Source organism: Panthera uncia, assembly GCF_023721935.1.
Source record: "Panthera uncia isolate 11264 chromosome B3 unlocalized genomic scaffold, Puncia_PCG_1.0 HiC_scaffold_1, whole genome shotgun sequence".
NCBI classification, from domain to species: Eukaryota; Metazoa; Chordata; class Mammalia; order Carnivora; family Felidae; genus Panthera; species Panthera uncia.
The window spans coordinates 122,640,756-122,666,986 of record NW_026057582.1 but is presented as its reverse complement, the minus strand read 5'-3'; the positions used below and the strand labels follow the sequence as shown (position 1 = coordinate 122,666,986).

The 26,231-nt window shown below is 41.4% G+C and overlaps 3 protein-coding genes across 3 annotated transcripts in view; 2 read left to right on the top strand and 1 right to left on the bottom strand.

Annotated features, from left to right (window-relative positions):
- The window catches only part of MCEE (methylmalonyl-CoA epimerase), a 28,696-nt gene extending 27,650 nt beyond the window's left edge, over positions 1–1,046 (bottom strand). The window contains exon 1 of the mRNA XM_049613977.1: positions 946–1,046. Within this exon, the coding sequence (XP_049469934.1) occupies positions 946–991 (46 nt within the window). The 5' untranslated portion in view covers positions 992–1,046. The remainder of the gene's footprint in view (positions 1–945) is intronic.
- A 346-nt stretch (positions 1,047–1,392) lies between these two features.
- Positions 1,393–20,634, top strand: MPHOSPH10 (M-phase phosphoprotein 10). The gene is made up of 11 exons (XM_049613975.1): positions 1,393–1,528; positions 3,191–3,863; positions 4,685–4,839; positions 5,320–5,491; positions 8,477–8,618; positions 9,480–9,547; positions 10,471–10,608; positions 12,895–13,005; positions 18,651–18,758; positions 19,758–19,988; positions 20,396–20,634. The coding sequence occupies exons 1-11, from the start codon at positions 1,440–1,442 to the stop codon at positions 20,543–20,545; spliced, it is 2,037 nt and encodes a 678-aa protein (XP_049469932.1). The 5' UTR covers positions 1,393–1,439; the 3' UTR covers positions 20,546–20,634.
- Positions 20,635–20,704: 70 nt separating this feature from the next.
- LOC125910224 (40S ribosomal protein S29-like) lies at positions 20,705–22,522 on the top strand. The gene has a single exon (XM_049613978.1). The coding sequence runs from the start codon at positions 21,877–21,879 to the stop codon at positions 22,051–22,053; it is 177 nt and encodes a 58-aa protein (XP_049469935.1). The 5' UTR covers positions 20,705–21,876; the 3' UTR covers positions 22,054–22,522.
- The last annotated feature ends 3,709 nt before the right edge of the window (positions 22,523–26,231 follow it).

Genomic DNA, 26,231 nt, shown 5'->3' with positions numbered 1-26,231 from the left:
GAGACGGGACTTCAAAGGAAGACTAGAACTGTAAGTTTGGACACAGCACTATCTAGCAGAGAGGCCTAACATTATTAAAGATTCGTCCCCTTGAACACTTCTTGAAGGTTGCTAAGCTGAAGGCTTCAGGACAAATGTCCAGGAGTAACTCTGAAACATTACCACTTGGCACTCTTCCTAACAGGGGCTTTCAGATTAAGGGAAATAGTGACCCTCTGATGAAGGAGAAAAAAGAAAAAGAGAAAGAGAAGAAAGTGGGTGGCCTGGGAGTCAGAAAACTTGAGTTTCTGTCATTACTGATTCTATCCAGCTTTTTTTTTTTTTTTTAATGGAGGTGTAGAGGACTCAAGCAACCTTCCAGATCCGTCTGCCTTTATCTTTCCTGTTTACATACAAGATAGTAAATATATTACTTCACGAAAGGAAAAACACTCCTTTGGTATTTACACAACTGACCTCCAAGTGTTCCCAGCAGGACACTGGAAGTACGTGGGAGTTCAGTTTACGTTTTTTTAAACTACTTGCCCTTCTTTCTAGTTTCTCCCCAATCTCTTATGGTGCACTGTAAAGCTAAAACTCACTGTCCCTATTGCATTTACCTCATCTACTTCTGTCCCGGCCTTGCTGTCAGTCCCCTTGGGCAGGTTCCCTCGCCTCTTTGGGAGCCACCTATAAAGAGGGGCAACGTCAACTGCACACACTTCCCAGGGTGGCGGTGAGAATCAAATACTATACGGAAACCCCACGCTAACCGGAGACATTCCTTGGATATACCTCCTGCCCACAGGTGCAGACAGAGACCACGGAACGCGCCTCCTGGGGGGGTGGGGGAGACAGAGTGCAGAGGATGTGGCTGCTCTGGCCACCCGCCGCCTCCTCCAGCCCCCGGCCTCGCGTCCCGCGCGTCCCATCCCCCGGCGAACCCCGGCCGCACGAGGTATTCACCTACTGCGCCCGAAACAGCCGCCACCGCCTTCAGTAGGCTCGCCATTTTGGGAAGCGACCCACTCTTTCCCGAGGTGCGTCAGAATGGGAGAGGAGCTCCGGCGAGGGGCAGGGCAACCCGACCGGGGGCGGGGCATACGATGATTGGGGGGGGGGGGGGCGTGGCGAGCGTCGCTGTGTTCTTGTGGTGCGGCGGACGAGCTCCCCAGTGTATCTAAAGAGGAAACTTAAACGGAGGAGGCGTCACCCCTATGAGCCCCTCAGGACTACGAAACAGAAAGTTTGGAGAAAGTTCAAAAGCGCTAGAACTGATCAATGGCCCAGTGAAAGTTCTTGCACTGCCATTGACTCTGGCAGGGGGTGGGTCCGGAACTTCTGAGCGACGGAACCTTCGCCTCCAGGGTCTAGGCTGCGCGAGGCGCGTCTTTGTGGCGCGGTTTCCGGGCAGCGCTTTTCCTTTACATGCGGCGCTGTGTGGAGAGTTGCAGACAGCAATGGCCCCGCGGGTCTGGCGTCGACGAGCCCTGGAGCGGTGTCTGAAGGAGGTTGGTAAAGCCACCGGCCGGCCAGAGTGCTTCCTCACGTAAGTGAGCAGAGCCGGACTCTGGGTGAAGCCCGGGTCTCAGCGTGGGTGCGGACTCATGGCCCCCAGCGAATTCTGGAGTGGGGGAAGATAAAGGGAAGCGTACACCTCTTTTTCCCAAATTTCATTTACTTGACGCACCCTTAGCCTATCAAAAATTTTAAAGTTGTTGAAAGCTGTACAGTGCAGATTTCCGAGTCGTGTGCTAACCAAACTAAGCTCAGTTATTAATGCCCAGAGGCTTCCATTGAGTCTTAACGCACGCCCCGACTCTTTACACACAGGCGCGTGCACCTTAGGTTGGTTGCTCTTTTCTCCAATATGCTCTCAATCCACCCAGTGCTTACTTATCCATATCCTTCATTGGAAGTATTAAGTTTGTCACTTGCCTGTCCACCTCCACTTCTTGAGAAGCTTCTCCAGCTTCTTGAGAATTAGGACTGTCTTTCATATCTCTTGCCAGCATAAGCTCTTTGTATTGTGTTGAAGGACTTAAAATACGTTGTATGAAAGTATGGCTCTCAGATTTGTATTTCAAACCCGACCTTTCCCTTCAGCTTCAGGCTCACAGCAACTACAGCCACATATTCTTTCAGCATCTCAAATTTAATATGTGCAAAATGAGCTGTTGTTTCTATTTAATTTCCTGTACAGTGCCCCCTCCGTGATACTTTTTCCCCATGCTCCACCCTGCCTCCCCTATCTCAGCAAACGGCAGCTCTATTTTTTCTGTTGTTCAGACATATAACTAAGCGACTTCTTTGCTATCTTCCTTTTTTCTCATTTCTACATATAATTCATCAGCCAATTCTGTCGGTGCTGTCTCCAGACTGTATTCTGAATTCGACTGCTTCTCACAGAATCTGCTCCCCTAACCCCTGCACAGTTCTTCATCATCCGTTGCCTGGATGGCTGTCAACCTAATCATTGTACTTCTGTAACGTTTCCTCTACTGGCCATCTTTCCAGAGTGTAAATTCTATCATTTTGCTTCTCTGCTTAAATTCTTCTGATGGCTTCTCTTTATACTTAAAATGGCAAACTCTTACCTCTGAGCCCTGAACGATTCACCTCCGATTCACCTCCCATCTACCTCCCTAACCTTCTGCCTCCTTCATCACACTCCATCTATGCTGGCATTTTTGTTCCTCAGACTCACCACGCTCATTTCCATCTTAGGAAATTTATTCTCACTTTTTCCTCTAGTTAGAAGATAATGTTTCCAGAGCTTTGAAAGACTATCTCCTTATGTACAGGTGTCGTCTCAGACGTCACATCTTCAGAGAGGTAGTCTCTGACACTCTTGCCAAAGCAAGTTTTGACCATTGGCTGACTGAATGATGGAGTGGCATATAACATAGCAGAGTTGAGCTTTTTAAGACTAAGATTCACTATATATCTTGAGGCAAAGAGGTGTGTAGTAGTTTCCCTGTCTAAAATCCGTACAGCAGATTCACAGACACTTAGCTGACTCTTTTTTATATATTAATGTGGCTCATCTGCAAGATAATACACTCTTCGGAGTGTATACTTAAAATTGATATTTCATTCAAGTTTGGTTTTGCACAAGAGTTGGGCTTTTTTTGTCTAATTCACAGTGCTGTGAAATTATTATCTATAATTATAAATCTCTTTAAACTTCCTCCCCATGCCCCCTTAATAGGATTCAAGATGAATTGGCATCAAAGTTCACTTCATTAACAAAAGTACTTTATGATTTTAACAAAACACTAGAGAACGGCAGAATCCACGGAAGTCCTTTAAAAAAACTGGTGATAGAGAATTTTGATGATGAGCAGATCTGGCAACAACTAGAATTGCAAAATGAACCAATTTTACAATACTTCCAGGATGCAGTTAGTAAAACCATTAAAGACGAAGACATCAGTCTTTTTCCAGAGAATGAAGAGCAGGAATGTGAAGAGGATGGCTCAGAGGTGGAGGCTGATGGCCAGGAGGCCCTCGAACAAGATTTGGAGGAGGAGGAAGTGGCCGACCTGAGTGGTGATGATCCTGCAGGGGATGAGAAAACGAAAAACTCAAGCACAATTGATCTGAGGAAAAGTCCAGTTTTCAGTGATGAAGATTCTGATCTTGATTTTGATATCAGCAAATTGGAGGAGCAAAGCAAGGTGCAAGACAAAGTGCCTAGGAAACCAAGAGAGAAGTCCATAGTAGATGATAAATTTTTCAAACTATCTGAAATGGAGACCTTTTTAGAAAACATGGAAAAAGAAGAGGAACAAAAAGGTGATGAGGAGGAAGATATTGATTTTTTTGAAGACGTCAATTCTGATGAAGATGAAGGAGAACTGCTTGGAAGTCAAAAACCTAAGGTAAAGTCTTGGGAGAGGAGAGAAAGAGGACTTTCTACCTCATATGAGATTTTGTTCTGTTTCTTGAGAAGAGGTTTCAAATACCTCAAAACTCATCAGGGCACGAGTGAAGTATTTAGATCTGTTGAAACTGGACTGGAAAAATTAAACCAAAGCTTATCACAAAATATTTCTTTTGTAGCTTAACAACCATAACCACACATGTTAGAGGTATTCAGAATTTCCCTTAAACATACTTTCACCAAACACTAAAAATGATAATAAGTGAAAGGAAGGCATCTGTTTACTTTAAGCTGAGATATCTTGGAAATAATTATAGTTAGAAGATTTAGAGATAGGAATATTGTGCTCTGTCTTCAGTTACAATGAATCAATACTTCCTTCCAGTTTGTTACGGTCTAGTAGTTCTTACAGTTTTATAGTAGTGTTGTAGTTGCCAGTTTTCCTTATAAAACATGCATACACAGGGGCCCCTGGGTAGCTCAGTCGGTTAAGTGTCTGACTTCGGCTCAGGTCACGATCTCACGGTTTGTGAGTTTGAGCCCCGCGTCAGGCTCTGTGCTGACAGCTCAGAGCCTGGAGCCTGCTTTGGATTCTGTGTCTCCCCCCACCCCCCTTCTCTCTCTCTCTCCCCTTCTCTCCCCCTCCCCCTCTCTCCCCCTCCCCCTCTCTCCCCCTCCCTCCCTGCCTCCCTCCCCCCCAACTCTCGAAAATAAACGTTAAAAAAAAGTCTTTAAAAAAAATATGCATACACATATAATGCATGATTTAATGTGTTTTTCTGTTCTTAGTCAGAAGTTTGAAAAGTCTTTTCATTTTAGTCAGGTAAAAGTTCCAGAAACCTGAAATACAAAGACTTCTTCGATCCAGTTGAAAGTGATGAAGATCTAGCAAGTGTTCATGATGATGAACTGGATCCAAAGGAAGAAGACGAAGAAATTGCTGAAGAAGAAGAAGAAGAAAGCATTTCTGAAACGTGAGTAGTTTGAGTCCCTTACATTGTAAGCTAGAACTGTCCAATTATATGTGTGTACTCATAGTTGTCAAATATGTTTATCCTAAGAAGCTATATTCTCTAACATCAGATAGTCTCAGGGTAGCCAGAAGAAAGTCTCTGAATTTAAAGAGTCATTAGAGATCATCTAATGAAGATAAATATCACCGGCAATCAGATCTTTATTTATTTGCTTTTTGTGCCAATAAAAATACCTTATTGTTATTTTTGTGAGATAAGTTTGTACTATAGATTGAGGAATATTTTCTATATATTGTACACTTTTTGTTCTATTTCACTGAAATAATACCTTCTGGTCCTTAATAACTGAATGACTTTGGAATTCTGAATATATATTTGCATTAGGTATACAAAAGAATTTAAATTACTAGACAATAAGTTTTGTTTTCCTAATGAAAAGTGGTGTATTATTGTTTTTCATAAGTGTTTTGGTATTTATAGGGATGAAGATGATGACTTTGAAGAAAGTGAAGACAGTAAACAACATAAAGAAACCTCAAAAAGAGTGACCTTTGCTTTGCCAGATGATGAGGAAAATGAGGATACAAATATCTTAAATGTACAGAAGGATTCTGATGAAGTTAAATCCTCTTTTGAGAAAAGACAGGAAAAGGTAATGATTAAGAATTGAAGGAATTTTGTATATACTTACCAGGACTATGGGACTCCCAGATAACTAATGTACACTGTTTTTCTTGGCTGAATGCTTAATTATCTTTTAAAAACAAAACAAAAATCTTGCTGCTATTCCCTACAGCACACCATATCCAGATGCCCACGTGGAAGGTAGCTAATTTGTAAAAATCAGTGCTGCATTTCCCACCCTTTGACTTTCAGTTTGTGTTAAAAGCTGTTTTTTTTCCCTTTGTCCCTGGTTTCTTTATACCTAGTGGCATGTTTTTCCTAATTAGCTGTCTTGTGAACCTCTCTTTGTAGCTCTTTCAGCTGCTCTTAAGGATACTGCTTCTTTCAGATGCTCTGTGGATGGCTCCACATACCTGAATTTTAATTAATGCCATCTCAAATACATTTTCTAAAGTTGATAAAAATTATCTCCTGTGACATGATTTCAGGCAAATGAAGTATCATTTGCAAATAATAGATAACAGCCTGGCTCCAGTTATTTGTGTCATTTAGCCACCTTAAAATTATATCACGCAATTAGAAATGAGAATAGGCAAATAAATATACCAAGGATATCAAAAGAATTATTAGCAAAAGAGAATCTGAGTTAAATCTATGATTGTCAGATTGTCCCCAAAGAGATAGATTTAAAGGAGGGGGTGGGGGGGCCGGTACCTCGTGGCTGAGTTGGTTGAGCGTCTGACTTTAGCTCAGATCGTGATCATGATCTCGCTGTTCATGGGTTCACACCCCACATTGGGCTTGCTGCTGTCAGCTTGTCAGCGTAGAGCCTGCTTTGGATCCTCTGTCCCCCTCTCTCTGCCCCTCCCCCACTTACACTCTCCCAAAAATAAATAAATATTTTTTTTTTAAAAAAGGAGGAGGTGGGGAAGCACTAGGAAACAAAATAAGAAATTTCATTGAGTTAGTGTCTTTCCCTCCCTATATCCTCCCTAAGATAAAGACAAGCAGGTTTAGTTTTATTGGGGAATTATATCAAACTTTTAAGAAGTAGAAGTAATGTTGTTTAATCAATTTCCACGTACAAAAAGTAAAGCTTCCAGACTTTTTTTCTTGTGAAGCTATTAATAACGCGATACCCAAACCTGACATTAAAACACATGCACACACACAGTTTCATTTATGAATAGTGATGTGAATATTCCAAATAGCATAATGAAAGACTGACAACACCACAGCCAAATGGGCCTCATTTTCTTGATTTAGGAATAAGAAATCTATTAACGTAATTCTTGGTTGTAACAGGATAAGGAGAAAACTGTATGGTTCTCTCCATATATGTCAAAAAGACATTTGATGTGGGCACCTGGCTGGCTCAGTCAGTTAAGCATCTGACTTGATTTCAGCTCAGGTCATGATCTCCAGGTTCGTGGGATTGAGCCCCATGTCCAGTTCTACACTGTCATTGGTCATTGTGGAGCCTGCTTGGGATTCTCTCCCTCCCCCTCCCCCACATACATGTGCTCTTTCTCTGTCTCTCAAAAATACATAAACTTAAAAAAAGACATTTGATGAAATTCAGTATCCATCCTTAATTTTTTTTCACCTGCAGTGAAATACAAATGCATTTAACCAAAAGGTGCCATCATGCTCAGTGGTAAAATTCTAGAAATAGCCCTTTAAAATGAAGAGTAAGACAAAATGTCCACTATTACCTTTACCACTGTTATTTAACATCCTTGTGGAAGTGTTAGTGCAACTACAGTAGAAAGAGATATGAGGTAAGGAAAACTGAAATGAGCATTAATATTTGCAAAGGATACTAGAAAAACCTAAGTAGATGAACTGAAAGCTATTAGAAAAACAAGGGAATTCAGTAAGGTAGCTTTCAGGCTGGCATTTTCTACACTGTAAAGTCATTATAGGGCTGCCTGGGTGGCTTAGTCGGTTGAGCATTTGACTCAGGTAATGATCTCATGGTTTGTGAGATTGTTCCCTGTGTTGGGCTCTGCCCTGACAGCATGGAGCCTGCTTGGGATTCTCTCCCTCCCTCTCTCTGCCCCTCCCCCATTTGTGCTTGCACATGCTCTTCTTTCTCAAATAAACTTAAAAAAAAAAAATAGGGGCGCCTGGGTGGCTCAGTCAGTTGAGTGTCTGACTTCAGCTCAGGTCATGATCTCATGGTTCGTGAGTTCAAGCCCCGCACTGGTCTCTGTTCTGGCGGCTTAGAGCCTGGAGCCTGCTTCAGATTCTGTCTCTCTCTCTCTACCCTTCCCCTACTGTCTCTCTGTCTCTCTCTCTCTCAAATATAAAAAATAAAACATAAAAAAAATTTTTTAAGAAATGAAAATTAAATAAAAAGTTATAAATGTCTTCTAAAAGTTAGAAATAATTTGGATTGGGGGTGTGAAGTCTAATGTTCAAATAAAAACTAATTTTGGAATGCTCTAATAGTTAAAATTGATAGTGGCTTGGGAATGGATAGATCATTTGACTAGAACAGAGCCCAGAAATCTGTCCAGAATCTTCTGGGGGAATTTAGTATGTTATAAACATGGCATTTCAAATCAATGAGGGAAAGAAGTCATCTGCAGTGCCTCACCCCACCTCAGGTGTTAAGAATAGGAAGTTACTGTTGGCTTAATAATAAAATGGTGGCAAGAAAAAACAAAAATGTATTGAGAAATAATACATTTCTTGCTTTCGTGCTTTTTTTTTTTTATAATGTTTATTTATTTTTGAGACAGGGAGAGACAGAGCATGAACGGGGGAGGGTCAGAGAGAGAGGGAGACACAGAATCCGAAACAGGCTCCAGGCTCTAAGCTGTCAGCACAGAGCCCGACGCGGGGCTCAGACTCATGGACCGCAAGATCATGACCTGAGCCGAAGTCGGATGCTTAACCTACTGAGCCACCCAGGCGCCCCGCTTTTGTGCTTTTAAAGTAGTTGCTTTTATTCAGCTATAAGCCTGATTTGTTTCCTAAATGTGTAATAACTTTGTTCCTTTCTTAGATGAATGAGAAAATTGCATCTTTAGAAAAAGAGCTGTTGGAAAAAAAACCTTGGCAGCTTCAAGGGGAAGTGACAGCTCAAAAGCGACCAGAGAACAGCCTTCTAGAAGAGACTCTGCACTTTGACCATGCAGTCCGCATGGGTACGTGAGCCCATGGGGCTCCTGGAGATGTTCGTTTCCATGTGTTTTCTATGACTTTATTTCATAGGAAGATTTGAAATGATATTTCTTTTCCCCCAACTTTTTATTTTAAAACGTTGCAAACATACAGAAAAGTTGACAAAATAGTACAACAAACACATATATGCTATTCAGCTGGATTCACCAATCGTTAACATTTTGCCATATTTGTTTTCCTTCCCCTATGTATGTATATGATTATCTGTGTGTACTTTTTTCCCCTGAATCATCTAAAAGTAATTTACCAATATTATGACATTTCATGCCTAAGTACATTTACATGTATCTTCTAAGAAATAGGACATTGTCTTATACAGTCACAGTATTATTAATTTACCCAGGAATTACTGTTATGCTAATTCATGCCTAAATCCATAATCATTTCTGCTAGTGATCTGTATACAATGCCTGGTATCATTTTCTACTGATGAAATTGTGAACTCTAGCCAGGAACCCTGGTCATCTCATCAAACTCTTTCTTGTACCTGTGAAATCAAAATGAATTTCCATTTTATTCAGTTCTAGAGAGATTGGAAAAGAGGGTGAGTACCCAGGTGCATGGACTAAAAGTGTTAGCACTGATTACTGGATATACTCTACTTTTGTGGTTCTCAAACTAGAGGGAGCATGAGAGGGCTAGTTAAACACAGATAGGTGGCCCTTTCCCCCCACCTTCTGATTCAGGTGGTGTGGAGTAGAGCCTAAGAATTCACATTTCTAACAAGTTCCCAGGTGTTGATGCTGCTGGTTCAAGGACTACCCTTTGAGAACCTCTGGTCTAGTGTATATCTACCTCATGAGTACATGTTCTGTTTCCTTTAGCTCCTGTGATTACAGAGGAAACCACCCTTCAACTGGAAGATATCATTAAGCAGAGGATAAGAGATCAGGTCAGTAAGAATGAAATTTAACTGAACTTAAAATTCACTGGAATTTTTAGAAATAATATATGAGTATTTTGGGAGCAGGACCAACACTCTTCATTGTTTTCGTAGAAATTTTGTTTATATCAGTTCTTCATTTAAAGCTTAAATCTACACTGAAGGCTACTACTGCTTAAGTCTGCACTATCTTTCTTTTGTTGTGTGAGGCACTGCCTTTCACTAGAGCTCTGGAAAGCCTTGCACTTGAGGAGAAGGGGGAGCCAGAGCCACTGCCAGTCTTTCCTGTGCCTTGCTCATCTGCCTGGTGGCGCCCGGTGAAACTGGTAGAGGATGACAGGCGTGGTGACTGATTCTGACTTGATAGGGTCATACTTGGGACCTTTCATCTGGCACACGGTATCTGGGCACAGTGTGACAAAGGGTTTATTTTTTTCAAATGTTAAAAACCTAGCAAAGTTTTTGTTTAAGAATTGATTTTATTTTGTAAACTTAGAATAAAATTGGGCATATGACACGTACAATAAGAGATGGCTTTAAAATGTGTATAGTGTTTGCTGAAAATACGAAGAGTTTGAAGGGTGGGTACTGTATGCAGAGTATCCTTAAATTTGAAATGAAATGAGAAACTCAAGTATTGACTTGTAAACAAACCTTGATTGGGAAATGTGGAATTAAAGGTGGTAACGAGGAGAAAGGCTCATTTAAAACAAGAACAAAAAAGAATACTTAAGTAATGCCCTCTTTATTTTTCATAATACCTATGTTTGGTGACTTGAATAGTCATTTTACAGGTTGAAATTAATTACTTTTTGCTACAATTTGCTTACCCTGGAATGATAATAAATATTCCAGAGGAAGAGTCTTAAGTGAGCTTAGAAAGAAATGATAGATTTTGTTAATTTATGGTCCTTGTGCCTTTCATATTTCAGGCTTGGGATGATGTAGTACGTAAAGAAAAACCTAAGGAGGATGCATATGAATATAAAAAACGTTTAACGTTAGACCATGAGAAGAGCAAATTGAGTCTTGCTGAAATTTATGAACAGGAATACATCAAACTCAACCAGGTGAGGACTCCCCGAAGGCAAAGGCATTGTTATTAAAGTAAGAGAAGCAGACAGCTGGCTCTTCTGGTTCTACTGTGATGGCTGAAAGTCAGGAAACAAATCTTATGCTCTTGGTTCACCTTAATTGAAGTGTGAGACAGTGTGTTAGAGAGGTTACAATATGACCCCTGAATGTGAGGGGGTAGGGGAACTTGTTTTGCAGTTAGTCATTGTTCACCCGATTGTTCCAAAGGTAATTATTAACTTTCTAGAAATTATTATAGTAGTCCCACAATTTTAAAATCACTTCTCTTTCATTCTTTAGAAGTTACCAGTATAACATTATCTGTGAATTCATTCACGTGTTTAGGTCTGGTGGGTTATGTGGTTTTGGTTTTGTTTTCACTTAGATTCTTAAAAAAACTATCTGGTTAAGTAGGACACAGTAATTTCCAGTAATATTATATTACCAGTTAGTGATTGGATTATTTTTCCACATTCGATTTATTCAGAATGTGGTCAGTATGTACTTGGGGGTAAAATGGTATTTTTTATTTGCAAAAGCCATTTGATTAATTAATGCCACTTTCACAGCAATAGCAAACCGTGCCCTTGATGGTGCTGTTAAGTTGAAGATCTAGAAAGATTTGAATTAAAATTCTTCCTGGCTGCTTTGCAACCCAAAGTGGTAGTTGAAGGAACATATTATTAAACATTGCCCGGCTACTTTGAGAGGATTCAGTAAATACAGAAAGTATTTTGTAACCATGAGAGTTAAAAATATGTAATGGGACAGCTGTACCAGCTCTGTAAATACCAGTTTTATTGAGGTCTCAGAAGTCAGTAGTCAATCATAAGTTTTTGAGTATGGATTTAATTTAGGCTAATTCTAGACCCATTCAATTAAGAGTTAGTCTGGGGATGATGATAAATATTTCCTGAAGTTTGGTAGCTGTCCTAGAGGTAGTAGGCAACGTGATAATAAATAGCACATGAATGAACTTCTAGTTGTATATAGATGATTTTACAGCTAGCCCCACGTCGGGCTCTGTGCTGACCGCTCAGAGCCTGGAGCCTGCTTCAGATTCTGTGTCTCCCCCTCTCTCTGCCCCTCCCATGCTTGTGCTGTCTCTCTCTGGGTCTCAATAATGAATAAATGTTTAAAAAAAATTTTTTTTTTAAAGATGATTTCACAGCCATTATTATCTGGGATAAGGCAAATGACACGTGGAGGATAAAAAATGAGTTAAGTTAAACTAAAGCAGTGACAAATGCCTGGACGTGGCTGGAAAGTGGGCTCTGGTGACAGAATTAGAAACAGACCTGGATGCATCTCTGGTATCAAGGTGGTGCAGGCAAAGAGCCAGTGCTTCCCTGTTCTGGTGTGTGTGGTTTTGTTTTGTTCTGTTATGCCTTAATAAAAAAATAAAGAGTATTAGCCTTTTAGAGTAAGCATTATGGGCAGAAGGAAAAGGGGATTGTGAGCATTTGGGCTGTTTCTACCTTTTGGCTGTTGGGAATAGTGCTGCTCTGAACATATGGCTACATGTATTTGTTTGAGAACGCCTTTTTTTTTTTTTAATTCCTTTTTTTTTTTTAATGTTTATTTATTTTTGAGAGAGAGAGAGTCAGAGTGCAAGCAGAGGAGGGGCAGAAAGAGAGAGAGAGACACAGAATCTAAAGCAGGGTCCAGGCTCCCAGCTGTCAGCACAGAGCCCGAAATGGGGCTTGAACTCACAAACCATGAGATCATGACCTGAGCTGAAGTCAGACGCTTAACGGACTGAGCCACCCAGGCGCCCCTGAGAACCTCTTTTTTAATTCTCTGGGGTATTTACTTAAGCGGGGAGTTGCTAGGTCATACAGTAATTCTCTGTTTAACTTCTTGAGGAACTGCCTGATTCATTTCCATTGTGATGGCACCATTTTACATTGTCACCAGCCACACACAAGGGTTCCAGTTCCTCGACATCCTCACCACCCCTTGTTATCCGCTCCTCCCTTTTCCTAATGATAGCCATCCTAGTGGGAATGGCTTAGTTCTTGACAAATAAATACCAAGGGAATTAAATTGTAAGTTCTGAATCTTAGAGGTAGTGATTGCTGCAGCTCCTGAAGTGCAGAGCACATTCTTCTTTGGCTAGTGCTGGCACCGTCATGGTATTGAGAACTTGAATTCTGCCTTGTAATGTTTTTTTTGGAGCCTTGATGATGAGAAATGGGGAGCACCCTTATTGACCTTCAGGGTTTTGCCCTGTGATTTGTATTAGGCTGCTTAATCTGATGTTGTTGAATTCATTTCCTAAGCATAAAACAGCAGAAGAAGAAAATCCAGAGCACAAAGAAATTCAGAAGATGATGGATTCCCTCTTCTTAAAATTGGATGCCCTCTCGAACTTTCACTTCATCCCTAAACCGGTAAGTGTGTTAACATTTCAGTGTGCAGTCAGAACAGATGTGCCTTTAATTCCTCTTTGAGCTTTTGTGAGGCTAGCACTTTATTTGGTTTTAGATACAAACCTATAGGCATTCCCTGTAAATTACAGGCAGGGCCTGTCTTGAGGAAGGCTTATATCTAGTCCTGGACAGTTCTGGCTTCCTCTGCTGATCCAGCCTCATCACCAGATGGGCCTTTGCCAGACCTAAAATCTTAGCCACAGGGTCTCTTCATTACTCATTCTTTCTTGTTGTTCAGTCTTGGGTTGTATTTTCATCCTGTGGTGTGTCTGGAGACCTGTGGTGTCTGTACCTGCTGAATATTTTCTGAATACCTGCTATGTACCATATTAGGTTCTTTATGTATGTGAACCCCTTTTCCCCAATTTTGTTAAGATAAAATAGACATAGTGGTACCTGGGTGGCTCAGTCAGTTGAACGTCCAACTCTTGATCTCAGCCCAGGTCATAATTTCACGGTTCGTGAGCCCCCATGTCGGGCTCTGCAGTGACATCGAGAAGGCTGCTTGGGATTCTGTCACCCCCTCTCTCTGCCCCTACCCTGCTTGCACTCTCTCTCAAAAAAAAAAAAAAAAAAAAAAAGATGAACTTAAAAGATAAAATAACATTGTATACATTTAAGATGTACAACAGTGGTTTGATATAGAGGTTCCCCATCATCAGAAAGTAGAATGTTCCTATGAAACGTTTCGTAAGCCTAAATGGATAAACCAAGAAGCAATTACCATTAACTAAATGGAAAAGTTTTTGAGCTTTTCAGACCCCAAAAAAGAACCTCTCCTAGGCTTTTCTGTTACTTCAGAACCAGTCTTGTAACGGATGCACAAACACGTGGAGATGCACACAAATGCTCACAGACACAGTTTAAAGCTCTGGTGGCCTGATGCTGAGATGCCGAGTGTGGTTCCTGCAGAAGGAGCTGGGCAGGGGAGCTCACTGCAAAACAGATGCTGAACACTACTTTTGCTTTCACAAAAGTAAAAATTCTTTTCAGATTTCTTTCAGTTAGCAAAAACAGGTACTAATCTAGGTCTTTTATAAAAGCAAAGTGGCCTAACATGAACTTTGGAAGGGCACAGAATACCCGCATGTGTATATTGTGATACGATTGCCATGGTAAGTTTAGTTATCCATCACCCAGTGTAGTTGCAGTTTTATTTCTTACGATGAGAGCTTTTATAATGTACTTTCTTAGCAACTTTCAAATGTACAATACTGTTAACTCTGTCTAGAACTTCTCTTATAACTGGAAGTTTGTACCTTTTGACTACCTACACCCATTTCCCCCACCACCTGGTGGCCACTAATCTGTTCGCTATCAGTTGGGGGATTTTTTTTAGAGAAATCTAAGCGAGATTGTTACCCAAAGTTAAATGGGAAAGGAAAGAAGAAGCCTCAGTTCTCTTGGCTGCCATGGTAAATAATTACAGTGAAACAAAAGTAAAGCATAGAAAAATTGTATTCAAGTATACTCCACAGGAGGAGCCTGCCAGTCAGGAGAGACACAGGCCCCAGAAACTCCTGAGTGTGGACTTTGATCTTTTTTTTCTTTTGGGTGGGCCCTAGGGTCACAACATTTGAATGACAGACCAGGATTATATAATAATTACCCAAATTCTCATGTCTTTTCCCAAGATGTATTTGAAATGCCTGCAAGGGTAGGAAGCCACAACATTATTTCTGTTCTGGAGACATAGGTCAAATAAGGACAAGGGGCTGCTCTGTGCACAAGTGCCACATGCACAACACACTTAACTCTTCCTCTGCCAGGACGTTGTAACCACAGACCCACTGCTAGAGGGGTGGGTTGTGGTGGTCCCTGGGTGGTCTCCAGTAGAGCTCTCCATCTGGATGTCGAAGGTCCATCCTCCTGCTGCTCATGCCTAGTTTCCTGCCTAACAAGATCATACAGTATTTGTCTTTTCTCTATTTGACTTATCTCACTTGGCATAATGCCCTCAGGGTCCGTCAGTGTTGTCACAAATGGCAGTATTTCCTTCTCTTTATGTCTAAATAGTATTCCAGTGTGTGTGTGTGTTGTGTGTGCGTGTGTGTGTGTGTGTATACCATGTTGTCTTTATTCATTCATCTGTTGATGAACACTTCTATTGTTTTCATGGCCTGCTATTGTAAATAATGCTGCAGTGAACACGGGGGTGCAGATACTTCTTGGAGCCAGACAGGGGCACCAGCTTGGCTCTACAAATGGTCAAGGCCGCTGGCTGGGATCTCTACTTGGACACTGCTGCAAGGAGGAACCTGGTCTGCCAAGATCCAAGCACTAATTGCTATAAGCCCTGCCCTTGTTCTGCATCCTAGTCTGATCCCCAGTGGTCAATCCCCACAGACTTTGGTGATCCCTATGACACCGACATGATTGGGCCTGTCTAGAAGTGTTCTACGATGCTGGGGAGTTACAGGTCTACTTAGGCTCTCTTCCCACTGGAGAAACCCTAGGTCCAGGTGGTCTCTCACAATGGGGTGCTGTGCTGGCTGGGGGGAGGGATATGGTCAGAGTATAGCCTGTCCTACCTTTCTAATGCAGTCCTTCTCAGTCTCTGTGGTCCAGGGGGTTGCTTCAGCCTCACCCTTGGGTTCTGGGATTTTCACAATGCTATCTCATCCATGGATAGTTGCTAGTTGGTCTTGTGAGGACAACTAAAGTTGGGATCAACTTGTGTTGCCATCTTGATGATGTCAGTGTCCCTGCACATTTGATCCACAAAACATTAAGGTAGATGCTATTCTTTCTGTTTTGCAGATCAGGAAACCAAGGCTTAAGAGGTTGGGGTGGGGCGGGGGGTGGTGCCTGGGGGCTCAGTCGGTTAAGCATCTGATTTCACTTCAGGTCATGATATTATGGTTAGTGGGTTCAAGCCCTGTATCCAGCTCTGTGCCAACAGCTCAGAGCCTGGAGCCAGCTTTGGATTCTGTGTCTCCCTCTCTCTGCTCCTCGCCCATTCTCTCTCTCTCTGTTTCAAAAGTAAACAAACGTTTAAAAAAAAAAAAAAAGGTTGGAAGGGTTGGATCTAACTCTGGGTCCATGCTATCCCCATTGCCTCATGCCCCCCTGTGCCAGGCCCAGACATCCAGCGACCTCTGTCTGTCTGATTCTCACCACACTTGACTCAGTGCCTCTTTACTCTTTGGAGCTGCCTCTCCCACTCACTACACTCTGTGAACCCATAAAATGTGCTATGCCTTCCTTTTAGTACTTGCCAACCTATTGCCCCTTTGTGTTGCCTAGAAATGAGATGTCATGAATCTCAGAGACTAGTCTAGAAGTCAGAAACCTGAGTCTGAATCTGCCCCTGACTAGCTTTGTGAATTAGACAAATTGCTTCACCTTTCCTCTGTATAGAAGAGGTAATCGCTAAAATCCTTCGGATTCTTTGATGGTTAGGGGATTTTTCCTGTGTGAGTATCTTGTCTTCTAAGACAGTCTGCTTTTATCACCTGGCTTTTTGTTTTGGGTTAATCAAGGTATAATTTGTATGACAGTAAGTTTGTGGTGGCAGGAGCCATTTTTAGATACCAAAGTGCCAAGTATGGCTGTGGAATAAATGAAGAGAGGAATTTTCATCCCCTCTTGGCCAGCAGGTCTTACTGTGAAAAAGTTACTAATATGAAGAACATGATCCCTTCCTGTGCCTTACAAGACCGTACGTGATCTGGCTCCCTCTCACCCCTCTAGTCTCCATAGCTTGCTATCCCCCAGCCACACTGGTCTTCCAATGCCTTCAGTGAGCAGAGTGCCTCCTTCCTCACATCTTCCTGCTGGATTTTCCTCCTCCTCTTAGGCTGCGCTTCCTTCTTTCCATGGTTGGCTCCTTCCTGTCTCTGGGGTCTCAGGCTGAGTGCCATCTCCTTCCCGCATTCGTCACTGCTCTGCGCATTTCCCTCATAGCACCATCACCGTCGTTGCTTGATGGCTAATTGTTCTCTACTCGTTTCCAAGCCAGCACAAATGTGTTTTGTTCACTGCTGTTTCCCTGCTGTCTTCATCACACTAACACAGAGCCTGATATGGGGAATTAGACATTCCGTGGAATCTTGGGAATTGAAGAAGGAGAGAATGCATTTGGGGCTACATGCCCCAATATAGAAGCCTTTCTTTTTTCCTCTTCAGAAATGTAGAATTTTTGGTACAGGTTCCTTTTAATAGGAACTTTTTTTCATACTCAGTTTGGTATTTCACAATCTCCATAAACCCTATTGACCAGTCATCATTTTTTTTTCTTTTCTGGGCTGTCTCCGTTTTCTGTTTCTCTTTAAATTACAGAATGGAACACAACGTTACTAATAAGTAAGTGAACAGTCAGTAGTCCAGTGGAAGAAATTTTTTCTTTAACACTCTGACATTGTGTGAAATGTCCTTTTTATTCTTTCTGAAATTTCCCGGGACACACATCTGTCCAGTTAACTGGGGTAGGGACAGGACTGTGGTAAGAAAAAGGAGTGTGCAAAGGGATCAGTGACACACTCTGTAGTAGAGCCCCCTTTCTCCTGAGTCTCAGTGCCATGTTCTCTCCAGGGCACCTGCTGTGCCCCACACTTCCATCTCTTACTCTCTTCTAGCCAACAGAATCCCTGTCCCTGTGCCCTGGTGCCCCTCAGAGATGTGCAAGAATTAGATACAAAGAGCATTAGTGTAAGCATTAGGTAAATAATCAGTAGTGTTCTGATCAGTATGAAACCTGTTGTAATTTCTGAATTTCCTGGGAAGTTCTTTAAAAAAAAAAAAAAGGCACCTCGGTTCCTCAGTTGGTTAAACTCAGGTCATGATCTCACGGTTTGTGGGTCCAAGCCCCGCGTCGGGCTCTGTGCTGACAGCTCAGAGTCTGAAGCCTGCTTCGGATTCTGTGACTCCTCTCTGCCCCTCGCTAGTGTGCGCGTGTGCTCACTCTCGCTCGCTCTCTCTCTGAAAAATAAACATTAAAAAAAAAAAGACTGGTGAGCATTGCATTCATTTCTCCTTTTTATAATTAATAGGTTTGATTTATTTTGATACTGTTTTAGTTTTCCAAAGGAGTTCTGTATCATTTCATATTTCTGTTTATAAAGTTATGTTTTCAGTAGCTGGAAGATGACAAAATTTGTTTATCAGGTAGTCTATTTTGACTCATTCCTATAAGCATTTTTCCTTGCATCTTTTTGTATATATTTCTTATTGCTAGCCTTTTTTCCATAACTGAAGACAAGGTAATATTCACAAATATCAATAGATTTATTTAACACTAGATAGGAATGTTTGAAAATGTCCACATCTGTTACTGATGGGAATAATTTAGTAAAATTAGGTGAAAGAACTGGTGTTGAATATGGCAGAAATGTTCCGCAAAAGTGTAGAAATAAGGGTTCTTGGTGTAGTAATGAGAAAGAATAGTTCCTAAAATATGCAGATTATTAATTCCTCAGGTAGCCCATGTTACCCACTGACACTGCCATCATTCCAGTTATCTTAAGATTTTTGCTGTCAACACATCTCATATTTTAAATAATCTCCATAGAGTATTTTGTATAGTATGCTTTAATAGGTTCACGATACAAATATTTTGTGTTAGGACCATTTCTGACTTCCTATTAAATGTGTTGTCTCTTTTCTAGCCTGTTCCAGAGATTAAGGTTGTGTCAAATCTGCCGGCCATAACCATGGAGGAGGTAGCCCCAGTGAGCGTTAGTGACGCAGCTCTCCTGGCCCCAGAGGAAGTCAAGGTAAAAAGCCAGTGTGGAAACATTAAGGTTTTTTTTATAAGTTGGTATATAGCTAGATCTCTACTCAATGTCATTTTCCTGGAGTTTTAAGTATAATCAAATAATAGTGTTCAGTTTTCTATAATCAGATATTGTGAGGTACAGATAGAATTATTAGAAAAGCTGTTTGTAAATATCCCATATCTATATCTTGTTATAATCCAATTTGAATACTATCAGTGATACTAGGTTTAAAATAAATTGTTTATGTTGCTCATATACTAGTAATCCTTTAATATCAGCATTTCCCCCATTATTTTGTTCATTTAATGCTTATCAATAATAGAATCAGTTTCTAGAATAGAACATTTGAGTTATTAGAAGACGTGGGACATACCAAGTGTAGGCAGTCCCTACCTCATGAACACTGAAGCTCATGCAGTAAAAAGAAATGATGGTTTCTAACAGGTCTCATCTTCCCAGCTGGCCTGGCACATGGCTCTTCGTCCCTCCTCACTTTGCTGCACCCACACCCATCCCTTTTAGCACCTTTGCCACCTCTACAGTTGACAGCCCTGGCAGGATAGGCTGGCAGCTGGGGAGAAAAGAGAGGAAATCGATCGTCAGTATATAGATATTTCCCTTCCATTTTGGGGAACCCCTCCTGCCACCAGTGGCTGTCATCAGCAGCTTGGCGCTGAGGTTGTCCCTGGAGTCTTAAGTGCTGTAAGGGGGCTTGCTTCTGGGACTGTCAGCTTGCTAACCTAGCTCTCCAGGCTGCCTTTGTGATGTGCTGATGTAGCCGAACTGTCACTGTGAGAGTCTGCTTCATCAAAGAATGAGTTCCAGGCCTAAAGAACTGAGCTACCAAAGCTCTTTGGGGTGCAGATAGGTACTGCGTACTCACTCTTGGCTGTAGATACACAGCCTATTGGCCATGCTCTGTGGACTTGCTTCCCTTCTAATTTCCTGAGTTGTGTTAAGTTAGATCAACTAGGGTGCCGGTGATTATTTTAATAGGAAAAAAATAAAGCTGGAGATGTAAAAACAGCTGCTGAGAAAACAGCTACAGACAAGAAACGAGAACGGAGGAAAAAGAAGTATCAGAAGCGTATGAAACTAAAGGAGAAGGAAAAGCGGAGAAAACTGCTTGAAAAGAACAACCCAGATCAAGCCGGGAAATACACGAAGGCAGCAGCTTCAGAGAAATTAAAACAGCTGACCAAAGCGGGCAAAGCTTCGCTATTAAAGGTAAGGATGCAGGAAGGAAAACCGCAGAACGGGGCCTGTGTGGGGAAACTGGTGGCAAGTGGTAGGTGACAGCGATCCACGGAGGGTCAGACCCAGCTGATGCTACCCACCTGCCTAGTGAGAGGCCGTGGGTGCCTGGCTGGAATAACAGCCCAAAGCACGTGGCCCTCCCAGACGTGGGGCCTGGCAGGAGTTTTTCTTCTACTCACTCCTCCTTTAAGTCACAAGAATATCACAGCAGCATAAAACATATATAAAACCTCTGTCTAAACTGATGTGAGTTTTCATAATTCCTTGTCCATTTATGGATATTTATATTTCCATATACATTGTTGTAATCATTTGGCTTTTTTTTTAACTTACAAGCGCATTTTATAGTGTGAGTGTGTTACTGTCTTTAATTGCAGGATGAAGGTAAAGACAAAGCCTTGAAGTCATCTCAAGCATTCTTTTCTAAATTACAAGATCAAGTAAAAATGCAAATCAGTGATGCAAAGAAAACAGAAAAGAAAAAGAAGAAAAAGCAGGATATTTCTGTTCATAAATTAAAGCTGTAATATATTTTGAATATAATGTAAATATTAATGTGTAAGCTTATATTCTGTCATTGTTCTGTTTTATAATAAAATTTGAGAACTTTTCTTTTCATGAATGGCAGATATTTGAGAATTCCACAGTTTGAAAAGACAAACTCCCAACTGTCATTGGAAAACCCTGAATTGCTTCTTCTGGGCATAAAGCTGGATGTAGCTGCCAAGCCCCTTTACACACTGTGTCCTTGCTGTGGCCCAGGTGAAGGCCAGCATGGGCCCACCAGCTGGTGAGCAGGAGCTGGTCTGCAGGCTGACAAGGGCACAGGAGCCAGCCACCCCTGTCACAGGCAGCTGTCTACAGCAGGGGTCCTCACTCTTTGGGGTCCTGACTTTCTTCTCCCACTGCTTGGTCATCCTTCTACAACACAGTGACATTGCCATACTCGTGTCTTACATCTTTCCCTTTGGGAGGTGATCTCACATCACACGGACAAAGACTTCATGTAGCCTATAGAGTAGTGTCCACAGTCAGATGCAGAGAGGGCAGATGCAACCTAGATGTGATAGAAGGTGAACACGCAAGGAAGGTAGACTGGCAGGTGTGGTGAATCTTCCGTGACCACCAGGCTCTCGCCTCCCCATCCAGGGAAAACTGCCTTTTGTCCGACAGGACCTCATATTATGCTTTGATGGAAATGCTGTAAGCTTTACCTCCGATGGGAAGAAAAGGAGAGCAGCTTTTCCCGAAGCTGTTTCGGTTTTTCATCCACCAGGAACAATGAGTGGGCAGGAAGAGCCTGTGGCGGGTTGTGTCTTTAGGTCTCCAGGTCTCCGTCCAGCCTTAGTGAAAGTGTCATTTGGTTTTAGTGGTAATTGGAGTATTCTATGGCTCTAAGAGTTCCTGCTTTCTTTTTAAATTCAGTTTGCCAGTCCCCATTCAACTGCTGGCTTAGTTCTCTTTCCCTTGAGTCTTTCTTTCATAATGATTAGTCAAGATCAGAATGTTTGATCCCAAAATGATTCACCTTACCTGTCCAAGGGCAGTTTGATGTTTTGCATAGTTAGAATCGTTTTTATCTTCATTTCTCACCCTGCCTCTAGGTGAGGCATATCTGTTCATTTGCTTTTTTATGCAATATTTGACACATTCTAAAGATTATGTTCATTTTATATACCTACTTTGTGCCAGGCAATATCCTACGTACCAGCGAGATAACCGAACAAAAGGATTCTTATACCTATGAAGTGTACATTCTGGTGGAATATTTACGTACTTTTTCTATGTAAATTAGAAACATAATGTAAACTTTTTTTTTTTTTTTTTTTTTTTGCCTTGTTGCATCTGAGAGAGCAAGATGGGTCACCAACAGCTCTACCAGAGCCATCTGAGGAAAGAGGAAATTTGGCCAGGGTTCTCACCTTGCCGCATCTGCTCACACCAGTACTGTGTGACCTGGCAATATGGCCTCAGTATGTGCCGCCAGTGTTTCCATCAGTTCACAAAGGATATAGGCTACATTAAGTTGGACTAAGTGAATCTCCTTGAATGGGTCATCCAAGATACCTACCTACCTTAATGCCAACTCATTGTACATAAAATAAAAATACTTCAATTATGAAAAACAACACATTGGAGAAACCACCCTTTCTCTAAAAACACAAAACGGGGGCACTGGCTGGCTCAGAGCCTGGGACTCTTGATCTCAAGGTTGTAAATTTGGGCCCCATATTGGGTGTAGATTACTTTAAAAAAATAAATTCTTTAAAAACACAAAACAGTACTCAGTGGTGCTCTTCATCTACTTCATGTATGTTAAGTGAGAAAACCAGGGTGCCTGGTGGCTCAGTCCATTGAGCATCCAACTTGATTTCGGCTCAGGACATGATCCCAGGGTCATGGAATTGAACCCTGTGTTGGGCTCTGTGCTGAGTGTGGAGCCTGCTGAAGATTCTCTTTCCCTTCTACTCTCTCTAAAATAAAAGTTAAACCATGGTTCTGAGTTGTGTTCATCGTTCCTTTACATTTGTATGTGTTTGACCATATATATCTCTTCATGCATTGTTTACTTCACTAGTACTTGAATCTTATGAAAATAAGACACTCTATGTACTCATCTATGGCTTGCTTTTTCACTGTTGATTTCCCTCATTCATCCATTCATTTACAGCGCTGCACAGTATGTGCATCTACCACAATTTTATGTACCCAGTCACATGAGGACATTTGTTTCATTTTATGCTATTAGGAACAATGCTGTTTTGAACCTTCTGTTCCCACACAGTGTTACTCTTGTGCTCTAGCCTCTAGTGTCCTTTAGAATAGAATCGCAGGGTAGAAAGTGCAAAAGACTTGCTTTTGAAAGTTGCTTTTGAAAGTAGTTGTACAAACTTGGACTTGTATCTTTGTCAGAGGTTGTATTGGCAGAGTTTAAAAAATATTTTGCCTTTCTGCTTTGTACACCTCCGTGGTCTTCATTTATGTTTCCCTGCTAATGAGAGGGAGCATTTTTGTTGTTCTCTGTATCATTTTTATGTTTTAAAGTTACAGCAAAATTCTAGTAAATTAAGTTTCATTTGCTTTACTATTTTGTTTTTTTCTGAACAGTTTGAGAGGAAGTTAGAGACATCATGGCCCTTTCACCTAAATGCCTCAGTATGCATTTCCTAAGGATATTCAATAACCGGGGTGCCTGGCTGGGTCAGTCGGTAGACTCAATCTCATGGTCATGAGATCAAGCCCAACAATGGGCACAGAGCATACTTAAAGATCATAATTTAGGGGATCCTGGGTGGCTCAGTCAGTTGAACATCCGACTTTGGCTCAGGTCATGATCTCACAGTATGTGAGTTAGAGCCCTGCACTGGGCTCGCTGCATCAGCGTGGAGTCTGCTTAGGATCCTCTGTCCCCTTTCTCTCTGACCTTCTCTAGCTCATGCACGTGCACATGTGCTCTCTCTCAAAAATAAACATTTTAAATAATAATTAAAAATAATATTCACTAATGTATAACCACACTATAATTATCAAAGTCAGGAAATTTAACATCAGTACAATGCTAGTAATCCACAGTCCATATTCAGATTTTATCACTTGTCCCAATAATGTACGTTCTAACTCTTTCCCCCCGGTCCAGGTTCAGGTAACCAAGATTCCTCACTGCATGTAGCTGTCATGTCTGTTTAGTTTCCAGTTCCTGAGCTTTCTTTGCCTTTCTTGAATGACGTTTTTGAGGTATACAAGCCAGTTATATAGACTGTCCCTCAAAATTGAATTTGTCTGTTTTCTCAGGATTAGATTTCAGGTTATGCACTTTTGGCAGGAAAGCCATAGCAGAGGTGTGTCTTTAGTACCTCATATACAGAGGTTCGAGATAATCGGTTTGTCGCTTTGAAGCTGGAGATGAAAACATTTTGAGTTTGTTACAGTGAGGGCCACCAGGTTCTGAGTTCTGATAGGTTCCCATTATTCTCTGAGCACTTCCTCATTTTCTGGTGCTACTGAATGTTCCAGGCATATCCTGTCTTTTCCCTGGAATTGGTCATTTTCCCACAGAACGCTGGTTCCTTTTAGTGGAGACTGGTATTTTAAAACAAAGATGAGCAAAATAAGCATGCTCATTGCTACTATTGCTACTAGACCCACTCACCAGAGCTAGGAAATTATGGTTGTGTGTGTGTGTGTAGATTCTGCACATGAATGCATGCCCAAACCTCTCATTCTAATCGAATGCCCCTGTAGATTATATTCCAGTATTCACTCTTTCCACGTCTGTAATGCCTTTTCCAACAGTGAGAAATCTTGCTCCCATTGTCTTCAATATATGTATTCATTTACTCAAGGCTAGAATATGCAAGTGGTTTCAGAATTAGTGAATTTATACCGAGAAGAGGAAAAAACGTGTTCTACAGTTGTTAACTATAGTGTTCTGTATTTCAATTAGTCCAAAGCTTTAATATTTTTGTTCAGTTATCCTTACTGATTTTTTTGTCTAGTTATAAAATTAGAGAAACATTTTTAAAAAGCATATAAAATCTCTATGATTGTGGATTTTCTATTTCTTCCTTTAATTGTGTCATTTTTTGCTTCATGTATTTTGAAGCCCTACCATCAGGTACATACTCATTTATGATGTTTATGTCTTTCTCATGAGTGTTGACCTTTTTTTTTAAAGCATCTTTTCTTTTTTTATTAAAAAAAAATTATTTTTAATGTTTATTTTTGAGAGAAAGAGACAGAGTACAAGCAGGGGAGGGGCAGAGCGAGAGAGAGACACAGAATCCGAAGCAGGCTCCAGGCTCTGAGCTGTCAGCACAGAGCCCGAAGCAGGGCTTGAACCCACAAACCACGAGATCATGACCTGAGCCGAAGTCGGCTGCTTTACTGACTGAGCCACCCAGGTGCCCCATCTTTTTTTTTTTTTTTTTTCTTATGTTTACTTATTTTTGAAAGAGAGAGAGACAGAGTATAAGTGGGGGAGGAGCAGAGAGAGAGAGAGTGAGACAGAATCCAAAGCAGGCTTCAGGTTCTGAGCTGTCAGTACAGAGCCCATCGTCGGGTTCAAACTCACAAACCGTGGGATCATGACCTCAGCTGAGGCACCCCATGAGTTGACCCTTTTGACTATAAAATGACCTCTTTTTTTCTGGTAGTACTCCTGTCTTTTTTTTTTTTTTTTAAGGTTTTTTTTAAACTTTTTTTTAAATGTTTATTTATTTTTGAGAGAGGGAGAAAGAGAGAGAGCATGCACAGGGGAGGGGCAGAGAGAGGGAGACACAGAATCCGAAGTAGGCTCCAGGCTCTGAGCTGTCAGCACAGAACCTGAAACGGGGCTTGAACTCAGGAACCACAAGATCGTGACCTGAGCCAAAGTTGGACACTTAACTGAGTCACCCAGGCACCCCTAGTAATACTCTCTGTCTTGAAGTCTACTTTCAGTATAATACTATGGCTCTTTTGATTATTGTTTGAATAATATATCCTTTTCTATTCTCTTACTTTCCAATTACCTGGGTCTCTTATATGTCATATAGTTAGGAATTGCATTTTGAGTCTAATCTGACAAGTCCTATCTTTAAATTGGAGCTTTTAGTCCATGCACATTTATTTATTTATTTATTTATTTTTTTTTTTAATTTTTTTTTTAACGTTTATTTATTTTTGGGACAGAGAGAGACAGAGCATGAACGGGAGAGGGGCAGAGAGAGAGGGAGACACAGAATTGGAAGCAGGCTCCAGGCTCTGAGCCATCCGCCTAGAGCCTGATGTGGGGCTCGAACTCATGGACCGCGAGATCGTGACCTGAGCCGAAGTCGGACGTTTAACCGCCTGAGCCACCCAGGTGCCCCAGTCCATGCACATTTAATGTAATTATTGGTTTGGTTTTACTTGGTTTTACCATTTTGCTATTTATTTTCTTTTTGTCTCTCTTTTTTTTAACATTTATTCATTTTTGAGAGACAGAGTGTGAGTGGGGGAGGGGCAGAGAGAGAGGGAGACACAGAATCTGAAGCAGGCTCCAGGCTCTGAGCTGTCAGCACAGAACCTGAAACAGGGCTTGAACTCAGGAACCACAAGATCGTGACCTGAGCCAAAGTTGGACTTTTCACTGGCTGAACCACCTAGGCACCCCTCTCTTTGTCTCTTCTAATTTTATTGTCTCTTCCTCTTTTTCTACTTTTTAAATCAAATATGTTAATATTCTATTTGAAT